Source organism: Polypterus senegalus, chromosome 14 (genome assembly GCF_016835505.1).
Source record: "Polypterus senegalus isolate Bchr_013 chromosome 14, ASM1683550v1, whole genome shotgun sequence".
Taxonomy (NCBI): domain Eukaryota; kingdom Metazoa; phylum Chordata; class Cladistia; order Polypteriformes; family Polypteridae; genus Polypterus; species Polypterus senegalus.
In genome coordinates, this window is record NC_053167.1 from 32,059,338 (window position 1) to 32,082,717 (window position 23,380).

A 23,380-nucleotide genomic window follows, 5' to 3' on the forward strand; every position below is an offset into this window, starting at 1 on the left:
CAAGGTCAAGCTATGCTTTGCAGGAGTGCAGAGAACACTGCCTTGTGACCTGGCCAGCTGCACTTACGCCAGTAGCTGTTCTTACTCATGGCATTCCTACCCCCTTACAGTGCCTGTTCAGGGTCCTTTTCAGGACAGATGGCTGCAACAGATCCAGGCACAGGTATGGTTGGAACTTACTAAATGTAGCCAGGAAAATAATTAATGTAAATCAAATAAACCTACGTCAGAGGTGCTGTCTGAAGAGGAGCAACCAGGAAAACCAGAATCTGAAGGAAAGATTATATTTTTCTACTTTGATTTTGAAAATCATGACATGAAAACTGACAAGCTCCCCCAAATAATAGTCCCAAGGCTGATATTATGCAATTATATTAAATGTTTGTGTTTAAAACTCTCAAGATTTTTCTTCCACAGATGTCAATTGCTTATATTTGGTAAATTAGACCCCACAGCAAAAACACACAAATATATCTAATCTCAAGGAACAAGGCACAGATCCTGAAAGGTACTCCAAAAAAGTTAATTGCCACGCACTGCATAGATTTTGTTTTTTGTTTGAAAATGGTCAAGTATTGTGTTTGTTGCACTTGCATTTCAATTATTATTTTGTATATTGTATTCAAAGGGTAAAAAATGACAACTGAGATAAAATGTCATGGGTGGGAAATCAAAAAAAGCTGAAACAAGTATGAATAATCAATGATCCAAAAACATATGCTTCTGGGTTTTACTGTTTTACAAAGGTGCAGGAAGGACACTTGACTTCACATTTGCTCATATATGCAAATTTGAAGAATACCCTGCCCTATATAAAGCACAGCAGTTACTCTGTGCTTATATATTTTGTGAAATATGGCACTATATAGGCGCCCGACCTGGCACAGATGCACACTGAGGCACGTGTCAAACCCGAAAGACTTATTTTTCTTCACTTGTGCGGCACGTCTTCCCCGTGAAGCCCACAGGCAATACACAGTCCCAAGCACAGTAAGACAAACCAAACCCTCTTCCCCCATGGAGCACGTCTTCCCCGTGAACCCCACAGGCACAACAAAGTCACAAGCACTTAATCGAAACAATCAACCCTTCTTCTGGCACCACCACGCCTCCCAGGCAACCTCGTCCTCTTCCTCCCGATTCTGGCCCTGATTGGTGGTTTCCGGCCCTTTTTATAGCCTACCCGGAAGTGCTTCAGGTGCTTGATCACCTGCATCTGATTGCATCTCCAGGCGGGGCTGTGGAGTTATCCAGCTGGGCTGTGGAATCCATGCAGCACCCCCTGGCAGCCACCCCAACTCCCAACCAGTCTGTTGAGGACTTCATCTCCCATGGTAACAAGACTAAGAAAACTGCTCAGCACTATGTTGACACTTAGCACACCACATTCACGTGACTAACACCATTTTGACAGAAATCACATTTGAGTCATTCCAGTGTGTCAGTCTTTTTTCTTTTAAACTGGTCCTTAGTTCTACTGCACTACATGAATAATTTCCAAAAACTCATTCAGTCCAGTTTGTCAAATTTTCAGACATGGTAGATATTTGATCTTGGAATATTTTAGTACTTTGGCACAAACAAAAATTCAGATAGGTGCACACTTCTGACAACCTTCCAACATGTGTTGTTATATATGTTTCTTAAGTTGTTAACTACATACTGGAATAAAAAGCTACAGCCTGCCATCTGCTAGCTATTGTGCTTATGAGATGATTGTTATCATAATACGCAACAGCATAATGAATGCTGTGGAAATAACAGTAAGAGTTATTAGTTTTACTAAGAGTAATTCATTTTAAAAATTAATGGCATTTAGAACTTGAACTTTCCACCAGACATCAAAAGTACTATGTTGTTAAAGCCACTGCTTTTCATAGTGAATGGGTGACAGTAATAAGCAGATGTATGAACTGTTCTAGCAATAGAATTATAGGTTATTAAACTGACACTATAAAGAAATCTTGAAAATACAAAGTTGGCACTGTAAAAACAGCCTAATTACAGAAACCCATTTTAAATACTGACCATATATCCTGCAAACCTCAGCAAACAAAATGCTCTCCTGTTACAGTGAAATAAAAGGCCCATAAAATATTGAAAGAAACAGCTGTCAAACTAACTCAAAACAGAATGCAGTATGTCATATATAATGTTTGGAAGAATCAGACTTCCCAAGTCGACCAAAAACATTAAGGATAAACAAGCAGTCACAGTAATGTTTGAAAGAAAAGAAAAAAAAAAAATCACACATGATCACAATTATGTTTATAATTAAACTGTGACATTGGGCAATTGTCAGAAAGTTCTGTTAATTGGCTAAAATACAAAGTGAGAAGATATTTGAGCACTAGACCCATTCAAATTAAAAGAATAATTTTTAACCTATTACTTACTGTGTGTTGTTTGAAGTGATGGACAAATAAATGTTTAAATGAAGAATGGAAGGAAATTATTCTGATACAATGGACTTAATAGGCCCAACAGGGGCCATGAGGACTGTACACAAACAATATTAAGACATCCATCAAAAAATCTCAAGGCACTCATGCTGTATAATGCACATGTCAATTATTGATTTGTATGCTCACAATGTCCAATATACATGCATTTTTACTAAAATATTGTTAATTAAGCTAATCTGAAAGTATCCATAGCACATGCACTTCAGAACATGTCATGTACCTGAAGCTAAGCATGTTCAGCCCCGGCCAGTACTTAGTTGTTGGAACAGCCAGGAAAAAGCTTGGGTTGCTGCTGAAAGAGATGCTGGTGAGGCATTTACCCTGTGGTATGTGTGTGGATCCCAGTACCCCAGTGCAGTAAAAATGGCACCATTGATGTAAAACGAGGTCCTTACTCTCTGTGGTCCTTAAAAGATCCCTGGGCATCCTTTATAAAGTGTAGGGTGCACCCCAATATCCTGGCTAAATTGCCCACCATGGCCTGGTCATTCTGGGTCCCTAATCATCCAGTGTCTCTGAATGGCTAACTATCTCCCAAACCTTCACCACCTAAAAGCTGATGTGTGGTGAGCATAGTGGTACAAAATGGCTACAATGGCATTATCCAAGTAGATGCTGCACATTAGTAGTGGTTGAAGTGGCTCACTGTGTAAAGTCTTTTCATTTCCTTGAAAAGCTCTGTATAAAAAGGTAATGAATTATTATTTTTATTAATTCTGAAAAATGAACGTAGTGCACAAAAATATAGTATAATCAAGTGAATTTGTGCTTGTGAATTGAAGTCCTCTTAGCCTCCTTATTCAGTGGCCAAGGGTCCAGTCTTCAGTTCAAAAGTTCAGTCTTGTTTGAGCATGTCTCACTTTCGTACACTATTCAAATTTTTTAGAATTATTTATTTAACAATATTAATAAAAATTCAAACAAGCAAACAGAATAAATAATATATATTATCACACATGTGCATTTGGGAGACAGTTTACAGGCTCAAATAGATGCAGTTACCCGCTGAACCAGGGGTTGGTACTGCCCTCCAACTCTTTTTCCCTTCTCCCTGCAGAACAACTGAAGAATCCACACAATAACATCACTTCTGGTTCCAAGCCTCAAGACCCCACCTCTTCATGCTGTCACTTCCAGTCCCAGAATGCCTTTCACCCCGACATCACTTCCTGTAGCCTACTATGTATACCGCCTCCATTTCTATTTTTGTCTGTTTTCAGTTCTGTCTGTGAAAGCGTCATTTCCTTTGTGATACAGTATATGGGGAATCCCCCCAAATCTTTGATGGTATTTGTGTCCTTATTTTACAGTACTGTACTTTTTTTTGGGGTGAGTATTCCTTTAAGTACTTACTTTAAACTAATTTCAAACGTTAGCAGTTTGTTCTATCAGTAATCGGTACCATGATCCCTCCTTTGAAATACACAAAGAATCAATCAGTTTAGATCAGCATACTTACCCTCCAATGCCTGAAGAATGTGGGTTGATAATACCAACACAAAGAGCCGCAGCAATGGCAGCATCTACAGAGGAGCCCTGCCTCTTAAGTACCTCGACACCCAGGGAGGTACAGCGACTAACATCTGTTGATACAGCTCCCTGTGAAAAAATCTGCAGAATACAACACAGCTTTGTAAACTGTACTCAATAAATTAATCTTAAACAATTAAATTTGACACAGAAGTGCACAGAGAAACAAAAAAAACTGTAGAATTTGGAATACATCTCAGAAAATGGCAAAGAGCAAAAATATGTTTCACAGCTGTGAGATATTCATGAAGCAGAGAAATATTCTGCCACAATGAAAATGAAGGTAAAGTATCTTTTAAAACAAAAGATCACCAGAAAATTTAATGGATTTCAATAGCCTGTTCTTAATAACAATATAATCATTAGTGTTGATAGGTGAAATCAGAGTGTTTTTCACAGCGAATATGTGGTATTCACCAGAGACCTTGTTTAACAAATATTTATACAGCTGTAGTAGCCATAAGCACAACTTTCACGTATGCCTACTATAAGAACGTTGTGGATGTGACCATTGGTGACCATTATGTGTTGATATAATGACATGTATGTATGTATGTATGTATGTATGGATGAATATAGCCACATTAATGAACTGTGTCATTTTAACCATCTCCTGTTGGGCCATGCAATCTGCCACAGTGCAGTTGCCATACCAGACCATGATTCACCTGGCTAGTATGATACCCTATACCCTGAGGATTTATGGACATGAGTGAGGATACTAGGGGGCAGAATAATTTTCCTTGGCCTGCTGAAAAACACAAAAGGCTCTCCTAATTTTTAGGTTTACTATTTGGAAACTATTATTTTATTTTGAGTTTTATCGGTTCTGCTACAGGCCAATTAAGAACTGCAGTTAAAAAAGGTACCATTAGACATCCCATGCAGACAACATATCTTTATAAAAGGACTATAAATCATGAAACACAGCAATAGGAGTGCAAAATATTTTTTAAAAAGTGTTGCATACCTGAGGATCACCAAAATAGATCTGCATAATCAAGGCAACTGTGACCCCAGTAGCAAAGGTCAAGCAGGCTGTAATTATAATGGTGAGGCCATCCTGGCGGCAAGTGCAGTCTCCTGCTAGGGGATCTCGTTGAGTTTCACGCAGTGGTGACACATCTTGACTGGCCAGCTCCGAGGAGGATGATGGGAGGCGCTGCAGTCTAGCAGACTTGAGAAACAGGTCTGGATCTTGAAAGAAACAATTAGCTTTATCAGCTATGCATTCATACAACCTACTTGAAACTGAAAAAAACACCTGAAAGCAACTCTAAAGTTATAGCAGTATTATTCTCAGAAACAAATGCAGTAAAATAGAAAATATTATAGAAATATACAGTGACAGAATTTAAGTACTCCATGGATAAGTCTGATACACAAAAAACATTCAGGCTTAGTCCTCTTCTATACAGTATTTATATTATATATACTTAAAATTCATTTTTAAGATGTGTTTATGTATTTTAATTCCAAAATAATAAAACTGTCAATGAAAAATCTCTTAATTTCTCCATGTAAGAATGACACGGGTGAGACTTGATGAATAAGGCTCAGGTCACCTGTGTCTTGCTCACTGAGAAATGCATCCTCTTCTTTACGAGACCGTATAATATTCTCTCCTGATGCTGCGTCATCCTCTGGCAGCCTAGGAAAGCTTGTAATACTCATGTAATCAACAGGGGAATAAGCACCCAAAGTTGTCTCTTGGCAAGCATCTTTGTCTGATATGGTGCCACTCATCTGTCCAGTTCCAGGGTCCCGAGAAGACGTATACATTGGCAAAGTTTTCCACAATCTGGTCCAACAACCTCCTAAACTGGTGCAGGATTTGCTCCAGTTACTGCAAACCCTGTCTGTCTGAAAGTGAAACAAAATACAGTTCAAGTCTAATAAAGCACATAAAAATATTTGATCAGCATTTTTTTAAAAAGTAGGAGAAAGATACGAGCAGCATTTGAGCTCAATCAATTTTTAATGTGGCACTGTGGTATGTGTATTCAAAAAGCTTTGTTCCAATATGGATAACCTTCATATAAATACATAAGTTTTAATTCTTTTTATCATATTACATGTCTTGAATTTCCTTTTTATTACACTTTGTCTATTGTCTTCATTATTGTGCTGTGTCAGTCTGTGGGAAAGTATTTCTTGGTCATGGGAGAAACAATATGAAAGCTCTTTGTTCCTAGATATTTCAAGAGGGAGAAGGGTGATGCTCCTAATGAAACACTGACTGCAGTAATGTACCAAAACAGAATTATGTGAAAGTGTTACCACACCCAGGCAATGAGAACCATGGACACAATGCAGCACCTGGACAAGACAAACAGACAGCTAACCAACCATTCTTAGCATCACAGCAACATTCACCTTGCTGATATCCATTTTGGATTTCCTTGCAGAGGCAGTTATAGACTATGCTGAATAATTAATACAATCCAAATCTAAAATGTATTATTTGTTCCATGATTATTTTGTATCTTTGTATTTAAGGTGTAACAAATTATTTAGCTATACTTGCTCTCATAAAACTTTGGATTCTTATTTCAGGCAATATCAGTTTATGTGGAATGTGCATGTTCTGTTACAAGTCTGGTCTCTGCCACCATGCCAAATACAAGAGTGCCAAGTTAAAGTGCGACGCCAGGTGGTCCCCCGTTCAGACAGTAAATTTATTCATAAATGCCTCCTTCAATGGATTCATGCTCTATACAGGGCAAGTATAGATTATGATGGTTAATAAATTGATTATTTTTTTCTTTATTTAGCAAAGTGGCTCTCAGACTTTAAAACAGAGTGCCACTTTACCAAAGTCAAAAAAAAATTCCCAAGCTATGTTTACTAAAATATTTTTTACTACAAGTATTTATGCGAAAAATACAAACCTTCAAATCTAACAGATATAAAAGCCTTCCTGCATCATCACATTTATGTAGCCAGCATTTGTTGTGATACATTAAGCTGAATACTTTGACTCATATACACTTAATCAGCCTTACAGGTTTAGGCACAGACACATCTGTGGTGTCCTACTGCAGAAATGCAAGAGTCTGAAAGACAACCATTGTCCAAGAATGTCTGATCATTGCATTTCTTCGGTGAATAAGGATGCTCTGCTTGCCAAGGATAGATATTAAGGTAAGATACATTTACAGTGGTGTGAAAAACTATTTGCCCCCTTCCTGATTTCTTATTCTTTTGCATGTTTGTCACACAAAATGTTTCTTATCATCAAACACATTTAACCATTAGTCAAATATAACACAAGTAAACACAAAATGCAGTTTTTAAATGATGGTTTTATTATTTAGGGAGAAAAAAAATCCAAACCTACATGGCCCTGTGTGAAAAAGTAATTGCCCCCTGAACCTAATAACGGGTTGGGCCACCCTTAGCAGCAATAACTGCAATCAAGCGTTTGCGGTAACTTGCAATGAGTCTTTTACAGCGCTCTGGAGGAATTTTGGCCCACTCATCTTTGCAGACTTGTTGTAATTCAGCTTTATTTGAGGGTTTTCTAGCATGAACCGCCTTTTTAAGGTCATGCCATAGCATCTCCATTGGATTCAGGTCAGGACTTTGACTAGGCCACTCCAAAGTCTTCATTTTGTTTTTCTTCAGCCATTCAGAGGTGGATTTGCTGGTGTGTTTTGGGTCATTGTCCTGTTGCAGCACCCAAGATCGCTTCAGCTTGAGTTGACGAACATATGGCTGGACATTCTCCTTCAGGATGTTTTGGTAGACAGTAGAATTCATGGTTCCATCTATCACAACAAGCCTTCCAGGTCCTGAAGCAGCAAAACAACCCCAGATCATCACACTACCACCACCATATTTTACTGTTGGTATGATGTTCTTTTTCTGAAATGCTGTGTTCCTTTTACGCCAGATGTAACGGGACATTTGCCTTCCAAAAAGTTTAACTTTTGTCTCATCAGTCCACAAGGTATTTTCCCAAAAGTCTTGGCAATCATTGAGATGTTTCTTAGCAAAATTGAGACGAGCCCTAATGTTCTTTTGCTTAACAGTGGTTTGCGTCTTGGAAATCTGCCATGCAGGCCGTTTTTGCCCAGTCTCTTTCTTATGGTGGAGTCGTGAACACTGACCTTAATTGAGGCAAGTGAGGCCTGCAGTTCTTTAGATGTTGTCCTGGGGTCTTTTGTGACCTCTCGGATGAGTCGTCTCTGCGCTCTTGGGGTAATTTTGGTTGGCCGGCCACTCTTGGGAAGGTTCACCACTATTCCATGTTTTTGCCATTTGTGGATAATGGCTTTCACTGTGGTTTGCTGGAGTCCCAAAGCTTTAGAAATGGCTTTATAACCTTTGCCAGACTGATAGATCTCAATTACTTCTGTTCTCATTTGTTCCTGAATTTCTTTGGATCTTGGCATGATGTCTAGCTTTTGAGGTGCTTTTGGTCTACTTCTCTGTGTCAGGCAGCTCCTATTTAAGTGATTTCTTGATTGAAACAGGTGTGGCAGTAATCAGGCCTGGGGGTGGCTACGGAAATTGAACTCAGGTGTGATACCACAGTTAGGTTATTTTTTAACAAGGGGGCGATTACTTTTTCACACAGGGCCATGTAGGTTTGGATTTTTTTCTCCCTAAATAATAAAAACCATCATTTAAAAACTACATTTTGTGTTTACTTGTGTTATATTTGATTAATGGTTAAATGTGTTTGATGATCAGAAACATTTTGTGTGACAAACATGCAAAAGAATAAGAAATCAGGAAGGGGGCAAATAGTTTTTCACACCACTGTATATGTACAATACTGACTATACTAATCTACCACTCCAGTTGACACAAACTACATCACCTGTTCAAGACAGAAAAGAAAAGCATGCTGGATAAAGGTACAAGGAATGGTTGCCAGTAGTCTAAAAACTAAAGAGAAATAGATGTGTCAAGCTGAGTGTTCATAAAGAGCACTTTATGACTCACTAATAACAAACCACCAAAGTATAGTTGATGTAAAGCCAAAACAGAATACAATAAGCAGCCCCAATCACAGACCAGACTCCTGTGAACAATAAAACCTGAAAAAATTCAGTTACATGCTTTAAGTGACCAAAAATAAGTAACTAAGTGTAGGATTCACAAGCAACAGAATAAAAGGATGGAGATTGTATCAATTCAGCCATCTATCTATTTTCTGAACCTGCCTTTTGCAGTTGAAAGTCATGGGTGTCTTATTGTGCTGACAAAAGAGCTCCTAAAATAATGAGAGCATGAGCTAAGGATCAGCCTGGCTTTGTCTTTAATTTTTTATTGCAACATATTGTACAGTCATATCCTAATACCCAGACCTAAACTTCTTTTTTATTCTGATGAGCTGTATAAGCAAGGCATGCTAAAACAAATAAAAAATGTGTTTCTTCAAAATTTCATTACAGAGTTAAAAAGCCAACAAATGGAAGTCACAAGTCTTTAAATTAACAAAAAATAAACTAAATAGAGAGAAATAAAAAGGTATGATATCACCCATCTATTCACTCATTTTCTTAATAAGCGTATTCAAGGTGAAATTGTGAGGCATCTGGACCCTATCCCAGTAATCACCGGGCACAAGGCAGTAACAACCGCTGGACAGGGCAGCAGTCCATCATGACACACACAAACTCAGATTCTAGGGGCAGTATAGCAACACCTATTCACCTAACTGGCATGTCTTTGGACTGTGAGAGGAAACTGGAGCACCCCGCATCCACGCAAAAATGGGGAAAACATGCAAACTCTGTGCAGGAAGTTCCTGGGCTGTAAACCCTGGTCTCCTTATTGTGAGGCAATAGTGCTATCACTGAGTCACAGACAGATATCTTCAGATTTCATAATAGAAGGAAATTACTCAGATAGAGAAATTTTTGATGAAAATAAACAGATAAAAAGCCAAAGAATGCTTAAAGAGAAGGCCAAAGGCAGAGCCCAGTCCAGCTCATGACAAAGGGAAGCCACTGCTGATGCATCTGACATTAGGCAAGATCCATCCCTAAAGGAGGCATCAGCCCATTGCAAAACACACACGATTACACACATCCAGACATTTTGATACCAGTCACATTTAAAAATCAAAGGGTAAAATAAAACACTCAATTGTTAAATATGAAAGAGAACACTTTGAAAAAACTCAAGCAGGCATGGGCAAGAACACTGAAGCGCCACACAGACACCGATTCTCCTAAAATTGTGAGGCAGTAAGGGTAATCGCTATGCCAGTGTGCCGTTCATTTAGAGGTTATACTTTGAACAATTTGAATTAATAAATGTACATTAAGTTAAATGTAAATAGATTGTTGATAAATGCAAGATAAAATTGATTCATTACAAACTCACTTCATATAATAACCTGGTATTCATTTTAGCATTTTTAATGGACTTACATTCAATAGCACAGTAGTTGCTCTATGTTTTTCTATAAATGCTCCCTGATCTGATCATCATTTTACTCTTTTGTGATGGACATCCAGTACATTTGAACAGTACACACCAGTTCTGCACTATAACTTTTGAGATTTTCCAGCCTGAGCTGCTCATTTCAGGCTTGTCCTTAGCATGTCTGAGGAGTTCAACACTGAATTCCAGCTTTGTCGGCCAGGTTGCCGTAAGCCTGTGTGTTGAGGGTTGGCATTTTTCTGAATGACTGAGCTGGCATTTATCTCCAGCTGATAAAGCATCTAAAGTCACTTTCATTAACACCAAGTCACTCTGATGCTTATCTGTTAAAGTATTCCCAAGGCATGATGGCATGCTCACCATGCTTCATCATTACCAGTGGGATTCTTTTTGCACAAAGCTGTGTTTAGTTTTTTAGTTTTAGTTCAATTCTTCACCTGGCAAGGAAAGAGATCTCAAAAAGTCTTAAGATTGGGAGTAATGTTCTTCTTATTGACAATGGTTTCCAATCCTGTTATTATAGAAGCCTGATTTTAGAAATGCAGGTTGAGACTGCTGCAGCATTTCCATAGATGCAGTTCTGGGCTTCATTTTGACCTTTGGGGTTATGGCAACATTCATTCATTCACCGAGTGATTTTGGATGTACAGGCATTCCTGGGAAAATTAGTATCAGGCACAAGGCAGAAACCAAATGTGGAAGCTATTTATATTTAACTTTGTGTAATGGCTAGAATATGACAATTCATACTCAAGGTCATGATAAACTTTATTATCCTGAAGTGAGAAATTAAACCACTCTCTGGAGCTGACAACACATAACATTTTCAAACTTGCTTAAACCAATTCTGTGTCTTGAAGTGCTGGGGCCTATTTAGTAGCACAAGGTGCAAGGCTGGGGGCAGACTTGGACAAGAAGTGAGAACATTGAAGGACCTACATTCATACACACCATAGTTTGACTCACACAGGACCACTTTAGAATTGCCAATTAACCTAATTAGCTGGAGTTTTGGCAATGTGGGAGGAAATTCCACAAAGACAAGGTGCAAGACTGGATCCAGGAGGCAACAGCGCTAACCAATGCAACACTGTGCCACCAAATTGTGAGTTACACTTCAATAATTCACAATATTAGACAAAATACATTGCACAGACAGATAAAGAGGAAATGTTCACTTAAATGCTATATTTATAAGAGTTCATGAACTTTGTCTAGTTGCCGAAGCAAGAAATCTTCTCTTGCTGCAAGTCAACCCTCATGGCATCGGGCAACATCTACCCAGAGAAGACAGCTGGCGGTCGCTGTGGTTCAGCAGCAAGAGGAGGCACAGAGAGATACAAGGACAGTCTCACAGTCCAAATAGGCCTAGTGGACTAGCTGCGAAAATCTGGAGCACTGCAAGCTCACCCGCAAAGATCTGTAGGAGATGGAAGGAAACGAATCAGCTTCATCATCAGAGCCACCTATGATGTTCCTCCCACACCCATGAACCTACATCAATGAGTTTGGAGTAGAACTATCTTATCTCTGCCAACCCCAGCAACCTCACCGGCAATAAACCCAGTCTGTCACAGAGTCGCTACAACTGGAGGTATAACCAGGTTCCGCAACAACTGGCAATTACCCTAGAAATCTCCCACCAATGCCCTCCCTCCCCCGATCACCAGATTCGCAAACACCATCCAATTCATAACAGCAGGACAAGCTCCAGTGAAACCATCCACAAGAAAGGAACCAATTCTCGTTGGCATCTTCTTGCTAAGGAAGCTAATTTCTCTGGCAGAAATTATTACATCCAGTCTTAGGCCAGACCTGATCTTGTGGTCAACCTCCTAGAAGTCTTTGTTCATTGTAGAGTTAACGGTGCCATGGGAGGCAGCAGTTGATAAGGCATATTAACGCAAAATTCTTAGGTATACAGGTGCTCCCGGTAGAGGTTGGGTGTAGACAATTTGTAGCCACATCAACAATGAGACTTTGGTAGGGGATGGGAGTACAATAGCAGGCCTTCAAACAAGTTGTCAAGTCGCTATCAGAAGCTGCCAAACGAAGCAACAACAGGGCTACAAAATGACAAGTAACGGGTAAAAGCTGAGGGGATTGTACCTAGGACACCAGCTGGTGCTGTTGAGCCCTATGGTGGTGTCTTGGGGCCTATCAGCAAAACACTGATGAAGCAGGGTGCCCACCTGATGACCTCAACGAAGCGATTACCCCATTCCCATTCAAAGACATCAAGAAAGTGATGAATATTGGGATTGTAATATCAAGTCCTATGAGCTTACCCTTACAGCACACTTCTGATTTGCAGTGCTGAAGAGCAACAGCAATAATATAAACAATTTGATGAAGCTCCTTTTAACCTCTTTAAGATATGCTAATATTAAAACATACATATATACTATAGTTTAAAGTACCAATAAAGTTTTAGCTTTAACGATGTAAAAATCCCCAAATGTCAGGATATTGTAAGCTTTTTCCCCCCAGTGTAATGCCAAACACCTAGATATGATGTATACACAACAAACAATAGTCATATTGTACAGAAATAAGAGGATTCTGAAGGTGAAGTGGCAGGAATGCAAAAATTAGGAATTGGAGAAGAGGTGCACTCCCACCCCATCATCTTCTAAATAATCTTCTTATGTCAATACAATGATCAATTTACTATGGTACACAATCAAATCCTGTTTTATGTACACTTCAGTCATTGGCAGTGGTGTCCCTTATGCATCAGGCGGTGCTTGACGTAAAGCAATTCTCATGAACTCCTGAATAAACTGGTTCTTGTTCGTTTTTAGGTTTAAAAGGGCAGTTGGAACAGAAGAGCTTGCTGTGGCCTTTCTTCCAAAGAATTTCGATGTTGTCACTCTATATGGGGTTGAGAAGCAAAACAATCTCAAAAAGCATTTTCATACATTTCTGGACTCAGATCCAGATGCTCGACATTCGCACTATGGAACTCTGTATCTTTCAACCGCAAATCTGGTGACCTGAACACTCTTACATCGGTCGCCCCACATTTTCATTCATTATATAGGGTGGTCCAGATCTAATTATATAATTTTCATTACGCTATAACTTATTAAGTTAAATTACATAGAAAATCACCCCGAAAAATCCCGGACCATCGAGAAGTGTGCGAACTGACGACATGAAGAATCGTCTTCGCACCGAACTAGAATCGTCCCCGCATAAATCAAAGTCATCCAGCCGATCTGGATCTGCATAATTAGGTCTGGGCCACCTTATACAATGCTAAAATAGCACTGGCAGTACACCCCACAAATGGCAATGACACAGAGTCTGCACACATACTGTACATGTGAAAACTGCAGTACTAAATATACGAAGAACCAAAGCAAATCCCTATTTAACCGAGTGCTTAATTATTCATACTGATGCACAATTCACATGAGCCTCTTAATAAATATATACATACCGGAAGGTGTAAACGTGTCCATTTGGGCAGTGTTAGTCTGTAAACCGACAACAGGCTCGACCGGCTTTAAAATGCACTTGTGTTCCGAAACACGGCTTGCCCAAACTCGATGTCACGACTAGTCGGGCGTTTTCGACCCGCTGTTTCATTGAGCGATGTTGGGTCGTCTTTGCGCTGCTGCAGGTAGCCAAACCAAACGCATTCTTGGATGAAAATGCAGCGCATCAGTTTAAAATAATCCAGGCGACACTACCTCTATAAAAAGGCGGAAAACAGAGAATACGTAGACATGGCGTTACGAGGAGGATGGGGATCACGCAACGTCGCCGGTCCAAGTCAGCAGATTCAGGTGCGTCTTATCACCGCCTCCTAGGGTTCCTACGTCCAGAGGTGTAATAAATAGATTAAAACGCATGCAAAGGTATAAATACCAGTATTTTGCGTGGGCGAAGCACATACAAATATCAGAAAATTATAATAATTCGTGTCGCATTATCATCACGACAAATAAATGGATGCATTGATCTGTCACTTTTCAAACAGGCCTCACCGCACCCTGTCTACCAGGTTCTTAGACGGACAATAAACAAACTGCATGAGGTTTTCAAAACCTGCTCATCTCTTTTGCATACGAGTTGCCAATTGTGACTGACACTCCTTTGCGCACCTCCACCGGCTTCTGATGACGCAATGTTAGTATTTATGCTTGTTTTTACTGCGGCTAAATCAAGGCAAATTAAACAGACTTACCCACTGAACTGCCTGAGACTATGCTGGACTGTTAAATTAATGAAGATGTTTTATCCGTGGTCTTCAAAGCCGCAGCCTGTCGGCGAGCATCACAGAATAATAATTATTGAAAAAAATGCCTTGTCGTCCGATGACATCACAGAGTGTCCCTGCCTTAAAGGGCTAGACTCCTCAAAGCTGAATGTGGAAATGTTTAGCTCTTTTCATGCTAGTTATTTTTAAAAGAGAATTTTGACCTTTTATTTCGTGTTCTCTGTGCCATATTCACAAAGAGATCGGACTATAAATCTTAAGGGTTAGGAGTCAATATATGCACATCTCACGTACTGCATTACCTGACCATGTCACTCATTAACATTGCTCTTTTCTGCACTTAACAGAACATTTACAAATTATTGTTGCATGATTGTGTACTTCTTAAGCACGTTTATATGATGTCTATGAAAAGGTGCAATGTATGATAAAGGCCACAAAAAAATGAAGAATATTTTTTTAATTGAAAAATGCTATCACGATATTGAGAGTGAGCTAATAATTTATCATCGAAGTTACAGACAACAAAAGCGTTGGACCATAGCTAACTATGCCCCAATGTACAAGTTAAACTAGGCTAAGAAGACGCCATAAGCACATTTATAACAAGTTTGTATTGATACATGATATATGGAGCTCAGAAAATAATATAGAAAGATAAATTTGCCCCCATAGGGAAATTTATAGACACATATCAGGATTCCAAACTACTGCTGTGATCACAAGATTGTTTATTTCAGTAGTTTTATCATTTTTCTATGATGATGAGTTCACAAAACTCATGATTTCGACATTTATTACCGACTTATAACCTGATCATGAACATATTTATCTTTTTTCCATTTTCTGAATCTGCTTTTCCTATTTCTGTCTTCAGAGCTTTCAGCTTCAGCATATCCCAGACATTTTACTTTACATGTTTCTCTTTTGTTACATTACTTTATGATCAAAAGATATTTCTACATTTTCATATTGCTGTTTTTCCTTGTTGTAATAGTATAATAATGTATCTGTATTTTATGTATTTTAGATTATGACTGTGACGTACAGTAGCAAAACATAGTGAAATGCTGTTATAAAAAGGTGATCGCAAAATAATTAATACAAAATTTTCATATCAATATGTTCTCAATGAGCTACTACCAAGGGATAAATAAAGGAATTCTGTTTGTATATATACTGCTTAAAAAAAAGTAAAGGAACACTTTTTAATCAGAGTATTGCATCAAGTCAATGACACTTCTGGGCTATTGATCTGGTCAGTTAAGTAGCAGAGGGGCTTGTTAATCAGTTTAAACTGCTTTGGTGTAACAACAGGTGTACTAGAGGGGCAACAATGAGCCGACCCACAAAACAGGAATTGTTTAACAGGTGGAGGCCACTGACGTTTTTCCTTCCTCATCTTTTCTGACTGTTTTTTCACTAGTTTTGTGGTCGGTGTCTCTACTGGTAGAATGAGGCAATACCTGGACCCTACAGAGGATGCACAGGTAGTCCAACTTCTCCAGGATGGCAAATCAATACGTTCCATTGCCAGAAGCTTTGTTGTGTCTCCCAGCACAGTCTCAAGGACATGGTGGAGATTCCAGGAGACAGGAAGTTACTCTAGGAGAGCTGGACAGGTAACGTAGAAGGTCCTTAACCCATCAGCAGGACCGGTATCTGCTCCTTTGGGCAAGGAGGAACAGGATGAGCACTGCCAGAGCCCTACAAAATGACCTCCAGCAGGCCACTGGTGTGAATGTCTCTGACCAAACAATCAGAAAGAGACTTCATGAGGGTGGCCTAAGGACCCAACATCCTCTACTGAGTTTGATTGGCATTTGCAATAGAATACCAGAATTGGCAGGTCCACCACCAGCTCCCTCTGCTTTTCACAGATGAGAGCAGGTTCACCCTGAGCACATGTGACAGACGTGAAAGGGTCTGGAGAAGATGTGGAGAACGTTATGCTGCCTGTAACATCGTTCAGCATGACCGGTTTGGTGGTGAGGCGGTGATGGTTTGGGGAGGCATACCCATGGAGGGACGCACAGACCTCTACAGGCTAGACAACAACACCTTGCCTGCTATTAGGTATCAGGATGAAATCCGTGGACCCATTGTCAGACCCTATGCTGGCGCAGTGGGTCCTGGGTTCCTCCAGATGCACGAGAATGCCCGGCCTCATGTGGCGAGAGTATGCAGGCAGTTGCTGGAGGATAAAGGAATTGATATCATTGACTGGCCCCAATACTCACCTGACCTAAATCCAATAGAACACCTCTGGGACATTATATGTCAGTCCATCTGACTCCACCAAGTTGCACCTTACACTGTCCAGGAGCTCAGTGATGCCCTGGTCCAGATCTGGGAGAAGATCCCCCAAGACACCATTTGTCATCTCATTAGGAGTATGACCCCCCCAATAAACATTGTCAGGCATGCATACAAGCACATGGGGGCCATACAAACTACTGAGTATGATTTTTGAATTGACTAACCTGTTGCATGATTTTTTTCACTTTCCTTTTCGGAGTGTCTTTGAATTTAGCCCTCAGTAGGTTGATAATTTTCATTTCCATCAAACGATGTGGTATCCTTTCGTTCCTAACAAATTACCCACTCCATATCAGTACAGATATCCAGCAGGATTTTTTTCCCATATATATAGTGATGTGTGGGTCACTAACTTGCACCAGAGAGAAGGACGTGAGTCTAGGCTTCTGAGAAAATCAGCTTTATTGTATTGAAAACAGGAACAGTCTCAGCCTTTATTCAGATGGGAGCCGCCACTTACAAACACGGCAATCAAGCAGCGACATTAGCGGTTGTCCTGCATTAACTCCCTTCTTTAGTTTAGGAACAGATAGCCTCCCTTATCAGGTAGATTTAGCAGCTGCAGATCAGCAGCTGGAGACACCTCATTCTGGAGGAGTGAAGACAGGAAAAAAAGACTGCAAGGCCAGGTCAGTGTCCGGTTTTAAATGTTCATCACATCGATCTTCAGGTGACAGACATGTTAAACGATGAGCATGCAAACTTGCAGCTGCACCAGCAGTGGACAACCAGTAAAGGGCAAAAGGAATTAATCTCTACTCATGTGGCATTGTTTCCAAAGAATGTGCCCTTCCATTGCAATGCACAGTCTCACAAATACTAGGTCAATTTATAGCCACAACTTAATAAAAAAAGAATGTGCTTAAAATCTTGGAGAAAAGCAAGACATGCCAAGTCCACATACACACACTGAACAAGTGAGTCCATGTCCCTGGAACTGAGACAGATTGGTCCATGCTTATTTTCTTCAGTTAATTTTAATTTATATGTTTGAGGGTTAACTCAATTGCATATATATTTTTTGTAATAATATGTTTTTGTTACATCTTTATTTCTCTATTTTCTTAACTGTGTTAAGCAAATTGAAGAGCATAATTATGTGGAAAGGAGGCTATATAAATAACGTTTTCAGCATTTTTAGTGCTTTAAATTCTTTCAAGATGGCCGTGTTATTGACACATGAACGAACATGGGCAGTTCTGAAATGGCCAGTAGATGACATCTGCAAAACTTGATAACAGATGCCGATATTTTTTGATTCTGCTGAATATTAGGAAAATGTATTGTCACACATGCGCTTAGGAGGAAGCTGAATGGACCTAATGAAGTTAATTTCATGCCAGGCCAGGGGGTGATGGGGTGCACTAAACCTTCCTCTGTTATTTCTGCAGACCAAAGATGGGAAATTCTGCCTGATTCAGTCTTGACGACATCATGTCCGGTTCTGCCCCCAAGAAATGTGCCATTTCCAGTTTCGGCCCTCAAGAAAGACATCACTTTCAGTTCTGATCTAACTGATATCACTCCCTTTAAAGACCTTTAAAGCCTTCATCTTTGGCTTAACTAATCAGTTCAATCTTGGGCTCCGATCTGTGCACTTCAGTGTGACTTTTTCATATCCTTTTGCAGTCAGGGATAATATACACGTGGCTGCCCCAAACCTTTTTGAGTGTGTTAAGGCTGATTATTTCACAATATATCGATTAGATTCACATGTAGTCATTTCCTAATCACATCTTTATTGAACTGTAAAAGTAGCACATGCATTAAGCATTTAGTACAGCTGGCAGGTACTCTCAAATTGGTTTTAGTTCATGGCTAAGTGATAGTGGTTACTAGATAACAACAAGCAGAAATCATTGGCAGTGGCTAGGGTAGAAAGTGCAAGGACATGCTGCAGGTTCTTCTGATACTTAGATTTAAAAAGAAAAAAACACCCATTTGGAATATTTTGATCTAGCTCTTAAACATGTGTTAATGGTAAGAAATTTGCTGCAGTATGGAGTTCAAAACAAAATTCCATGAACTTCTAGGTCTCATTTGCAAAATAGACAAAGTCAGGGTGACTTGGATCAGTGTAGTGCTTCCATGCCTAAGACTCCTTTAAATGACATAGTGCTCCCTCAACCAACCCAAAAGGTGCATAGTTTTGTCACCATGACAGCCAGGGTCACACATTTTAATTAGGCATTTATTTTTGATCCATATGAAATAAGAAAACTATACTAGAATTGAAGATATGATGAGAGCCTTAAAAAGTTTGGGTGCAGCAATATACTCTTATAAAGTCTGTTTTAGGCCATAAATGAACTCTGTTCTGCATACAGCTTAGTGAGGATGTTAAGAATGGATTGCTAGACTTGTTACAGATAGATATGGCTTTTATATTGCTGCAAAAATACAACTTTCTGAAACAATTCATAACAGATTTACAGAAAAGTTGAAAATAGCACAGTGAAAGCCATTTGTCTGCATTCATAATTCATGGGGGCCAAAACCTCACTCATTCACAAGCCCACACACATACTTACAACAGGACAATTTAGAAGAGCTGGTTAAACTAAAAAGCATGCCTTTAAGATGTGGGAGAGAAAGCAGGGTACTCGGTTGGGGGAACAGACATAGGAAGAATTCAAATTTCACACAGCTAGTAAATGACTCAAACTGATGAAACTGGACCTGTCAGGCACTACTATTTGTCTATATTGCATGGTGTAGTAAAAAAGTAAAAAAAAGTAAAAACCAAGTTCATTATAGCTTTCACTATGCAAGGAATGAAAGGAACAAAGAAAGCACATGTAGTCATTAATGTCTGTGGTTACAAAGATCCTGTTAGGCGAAACTGTATGACATCCCTTTGCTTTAAGTGGTTGGTGTCACTTTTCTGTCTAACAGGTTTGTTGACTTTTTTGCTTAATTTTGCTGTATAAGATTAACAATAGAATTGCAGTTTAAAGTGCAATCCTTAGAACATTTAGAAATATCCATCCATCCATCCATTTTCTAACCCGCTGAATCCGAATACAGGGTCATGGGGGTCTGCTGGAGCCAATCCCAGCCTGGTATGCTTAATACATATTGAATACTACAGTAAATCACCATTAGCTGAAAAGATTAGCTGCAGATGCAGATGACTTACTATTTATTTAAAAATGAGATGTAGCAGAAGTAAAATTACAAAACTAAGATTTATTCACAAGAGAGATGTCACCTTAATTTAGTGTAGTATTTTTGTATTTGGATTGTCATAAACACATTTTAGAACCCTCATTATAAAGCTTCTGCATTGTGTTTTGAAGTTATAAATAGCTGAGAAACAGTACATATATCACAAAGAACATATTAATGTTTAACAATAGGTACAGTGCATTGTGGTGGATTGCCGGCTTGTTACTCCGGCCCTCACCCCCAGGCCGCCAGGAGGAACCCTCCCGACAGCATGATCATGCCCCTAGTTCCAACAGGGCATCATGGACTTTGTAGTGTTTATACACAGCCCTGCTGGATACCTTGGGGGCCACCAGGCGTCGCTGTAGGGGGGCTCATAGGCTCGCATGTGCCCTATAACCCGGGAGTATGTCATAGTCATGTGACTGGAAGAAACGACGTGCTCCCGGGGTGAAGAAAAGGACTGTTTGCCCTGACCCGGAAGGAATAAGGAATTGTGGACTGATTGGACAGGAACACCTCCAGGTCAGGGTGTATAAAAGGATTGTGGGAAGGCCCAGACAGTGAGCTGAGCTGTGAGGTAGAAGGGCAAATTGTCTGGGCGAGGAGGAAGAGTATTGTTTGTGATTTGTATGAGTGTAGAGTGGAGGGTGCTTTGTACACTGTATAATAATAAAGGTAATAATTATTATACTTTCACCTGGTGTTCAGAGTGGTACCTGAGGGTACAAGGGAGCACTAGCGCCCCCTACTGCCACAGCATATAAATTAAGAGCTGACAAAAATACAAAACAAAATGTGGAGTATGTATAAAGTGCTAAAATGTGACTAGCTACACTGTGTGCTTATACTATAAAACTAAGTAAAATTAACATACTTGTAATGGAGTGACTTCTAACATATAAGTTGATAAATATTTTATGTGTCTTTATTTGTAAATAGACAAAGCAAATGTAATATTGGATATTTTTTCAGGAGGCATGTTCTACTTCATTGATGAGAACAACAAGGCTTTGATGTTTATCTAACCAACCACTTAGCCCTACCCAGGTCCCCTTTAGGATTAACTCAGGATGTGAAACATATATTGAGGGGGATACGGCATCAGACCAGCTTGACAAGGGTGACTGTGTTTGGACTTGCAACATATGAGCCATTGGCTGCAGGACGGCCATAAACTGACTAAACAAAGCACAGCTACCAAGTAGTGTGGTAGACAGTAAGACGTTGGGGACTTTCAAAACTCGACTTGATGTTTTCTTGGAGGAAACAAGTGGATAGGACTGGCGAGCTTTGTTGGGCTGAATGGACTGTTCTCGTCTAGATTGTTCTAATGTTCTAATTGGGAAATGAGTTGTACCTAAGCACTGTCATCTGTAGATGGGACAGACAAATTCTATTGGTCTAAAGTACGGCTATTTATGATTGGTTTTAAATTAGAGGCCATTCTGTACTGCAACGCCCCATTTGGTTTGTGTTTTATGGTAATAATGGTATAAAGTTGGTCACCTTGCCTCTCTCTTTCTCTCTCTGGCCATGAAAAGAAAACAATGATGAAGACAGCTCTATCTTGGCAGCCACATTGAGACACGCATGTGGCCTGTTTCAATACTCCATTTAAAGGCCATATGGTAGCAAAGCAAGCTAGACTGAAGATAATCCTAAAACTGCCTATGGATGCACTGCTACTTAGGCTGTAAGGGTACGGTTTACCAATATTCACTTAGTACTCTGCTTCCTTAATATTTTTGGGATTTTTTATCAATAATGCATAGCTAAATGTGTAACCTAACTCCTGCTTGTTTACTTACTCTGTTTAATTGCCTGACGTTACTGATGTAGAAAGGAAATGGGGGAGGAAGTGCTAATTTACCTGATCACAGAGTGGCAAGTGTATGGGAATTTAAACATTTTATCAAGGTCTACACCATAAAGAGAAAATCGGGCCACCATTGGAGCTTACATGATAAAATACACTTTTTTAGATTTGTTTTATTCACCCCATATAAATACTTGGATTCCAACTTTTTTGCATTGTACTACACTACCCTAAATGTACATAAATAAACATGACATTACAGAATATGTTAAACCAGGTAGTTTAATATTGGCTCAGTGTGGTCACTAACATTGTCCTGGTAAATAGTTAGGATAAATGCCCCATGTTATTGAGCCATATGTGCAAAACTTATCACCCTGTTTGTTCACAGTCCAGTCTGCTATAATTAAATGACAACATTCAGATTATTAAGTTCATGAGACTGCCCTGTTCAAGGAGCATTTTACAAGCAAGTTGGGGAATCGGCCAATATGGTGTATGCCCTCCTTTTTTTTAACTATACTACAGAGTCATTTAACAATGAAATGCTGAACACTGTGGCCCTAAGAGCAGATAAGGAAAATATGAAAACGGATTTTTTTAATATGAAAAATGTGAAATAAAAGATAGGAAAGAACATATTTTTAATATAAAAATTGCAAATGCATTCAATATTGTCAGTTTGAACTTTTTTTTTTAAATCAACAAAGTCTACTGTATTTACTGGGCATTGTGAAGTCATAAATTATATTCTAGATAACAGGCATCATGCATAAGCAATTTAAATGTAAGACAGTAAATGGTGTTACTGCATAAATATTACTGTTTAACTTATTAATGTTAATTACTGAGGTAACTTGATTCATTCATTTCTCTTTTGGAGGAAATCTGTAAGCAAGATGACATGAAAGAATAATAGATGGTGTATTAACAAGGAACTAGTAAAACAAATGTTAAATACTAACAACTCATCACAAGCTTTTCCTGCTTTCATCTGAAAGCCACTTAAAAACCGTCTATCATAATTTTTTTTTACAATTATTATTGGATAATACATGTTGCTGCTAACCAGCTGTTCCAGAATCAGATAAATTAATACCTAGTTAATTTGTTTATTTCTGAAACCAGTCTTGTACTAAGGGCACTTTGTATCCTCCAAGTGGACCCTACCTTGCACTCAATTACTTAGCGAGAATAGAATAAACAATATACGATATAAAACACTCACAATTAGTTGGAACTGGCCAGTTTAGAGTTGCAACTTAACATTCTGTTCTTAATATATATGTGTGATATGGAAGGAAACTGAAGTATCCAGGGAAAATCCCATAAAAAAATTATATATCTATTATATAAAAAAAAATTCTTGGGTTGAGACGTGATCATCTAGGAGAGACAATTTGAAATCCCGTGAGACTACTTGCACATCACGCCCTACTTACAAACACA

At 39.2% G+C, this 23,380-nt stretch overlaps 1 protein-coding gene across 3 annotated transcripts in view; it reads right to left on the reverse strand.

The window, feature by feature from the left end:
* Nucleotides 1-14,700, reverse strand: part of LOC120514404 (glutathione hydrolase 7) — a 58,036-nt gene extending 43,336 nt beyond the window's left edge. The window contains exons 1-4 of one of the 3 annotated variants that reach the window (XM_039734756.1): nt 14,593-14,700; nt 5,693-5,858; nt 4,966-5,192; nt 3,925-4,076 (exon numbers count right to left, since the gene is read on the reverse strand). In XM_039734756.1, the coding sequence (XP_039590690.1) occupies nt 3,925-4,076; nt 4,966-5,192; nt 5,693-5,777 (464 nt within the window). In that variant the 5' untranslated portion in view covers nt 5,778-5,858; nt 14,593-14,700. Of the gene's footprint in view, nt 1-3,924; nt 4,077-4,965; nt 5,193-5,560; nt 5,859-13,842; nt 14,416-14,592 lie in introns of those variants that run through there. The other 2 variants (XM_039734754.1, XM_039734755.1) reach the window with 2 other exon arrangements.
* Between the last annotated feature and the right edge of the window lie 8,680 nt (nt 14,701-23,380).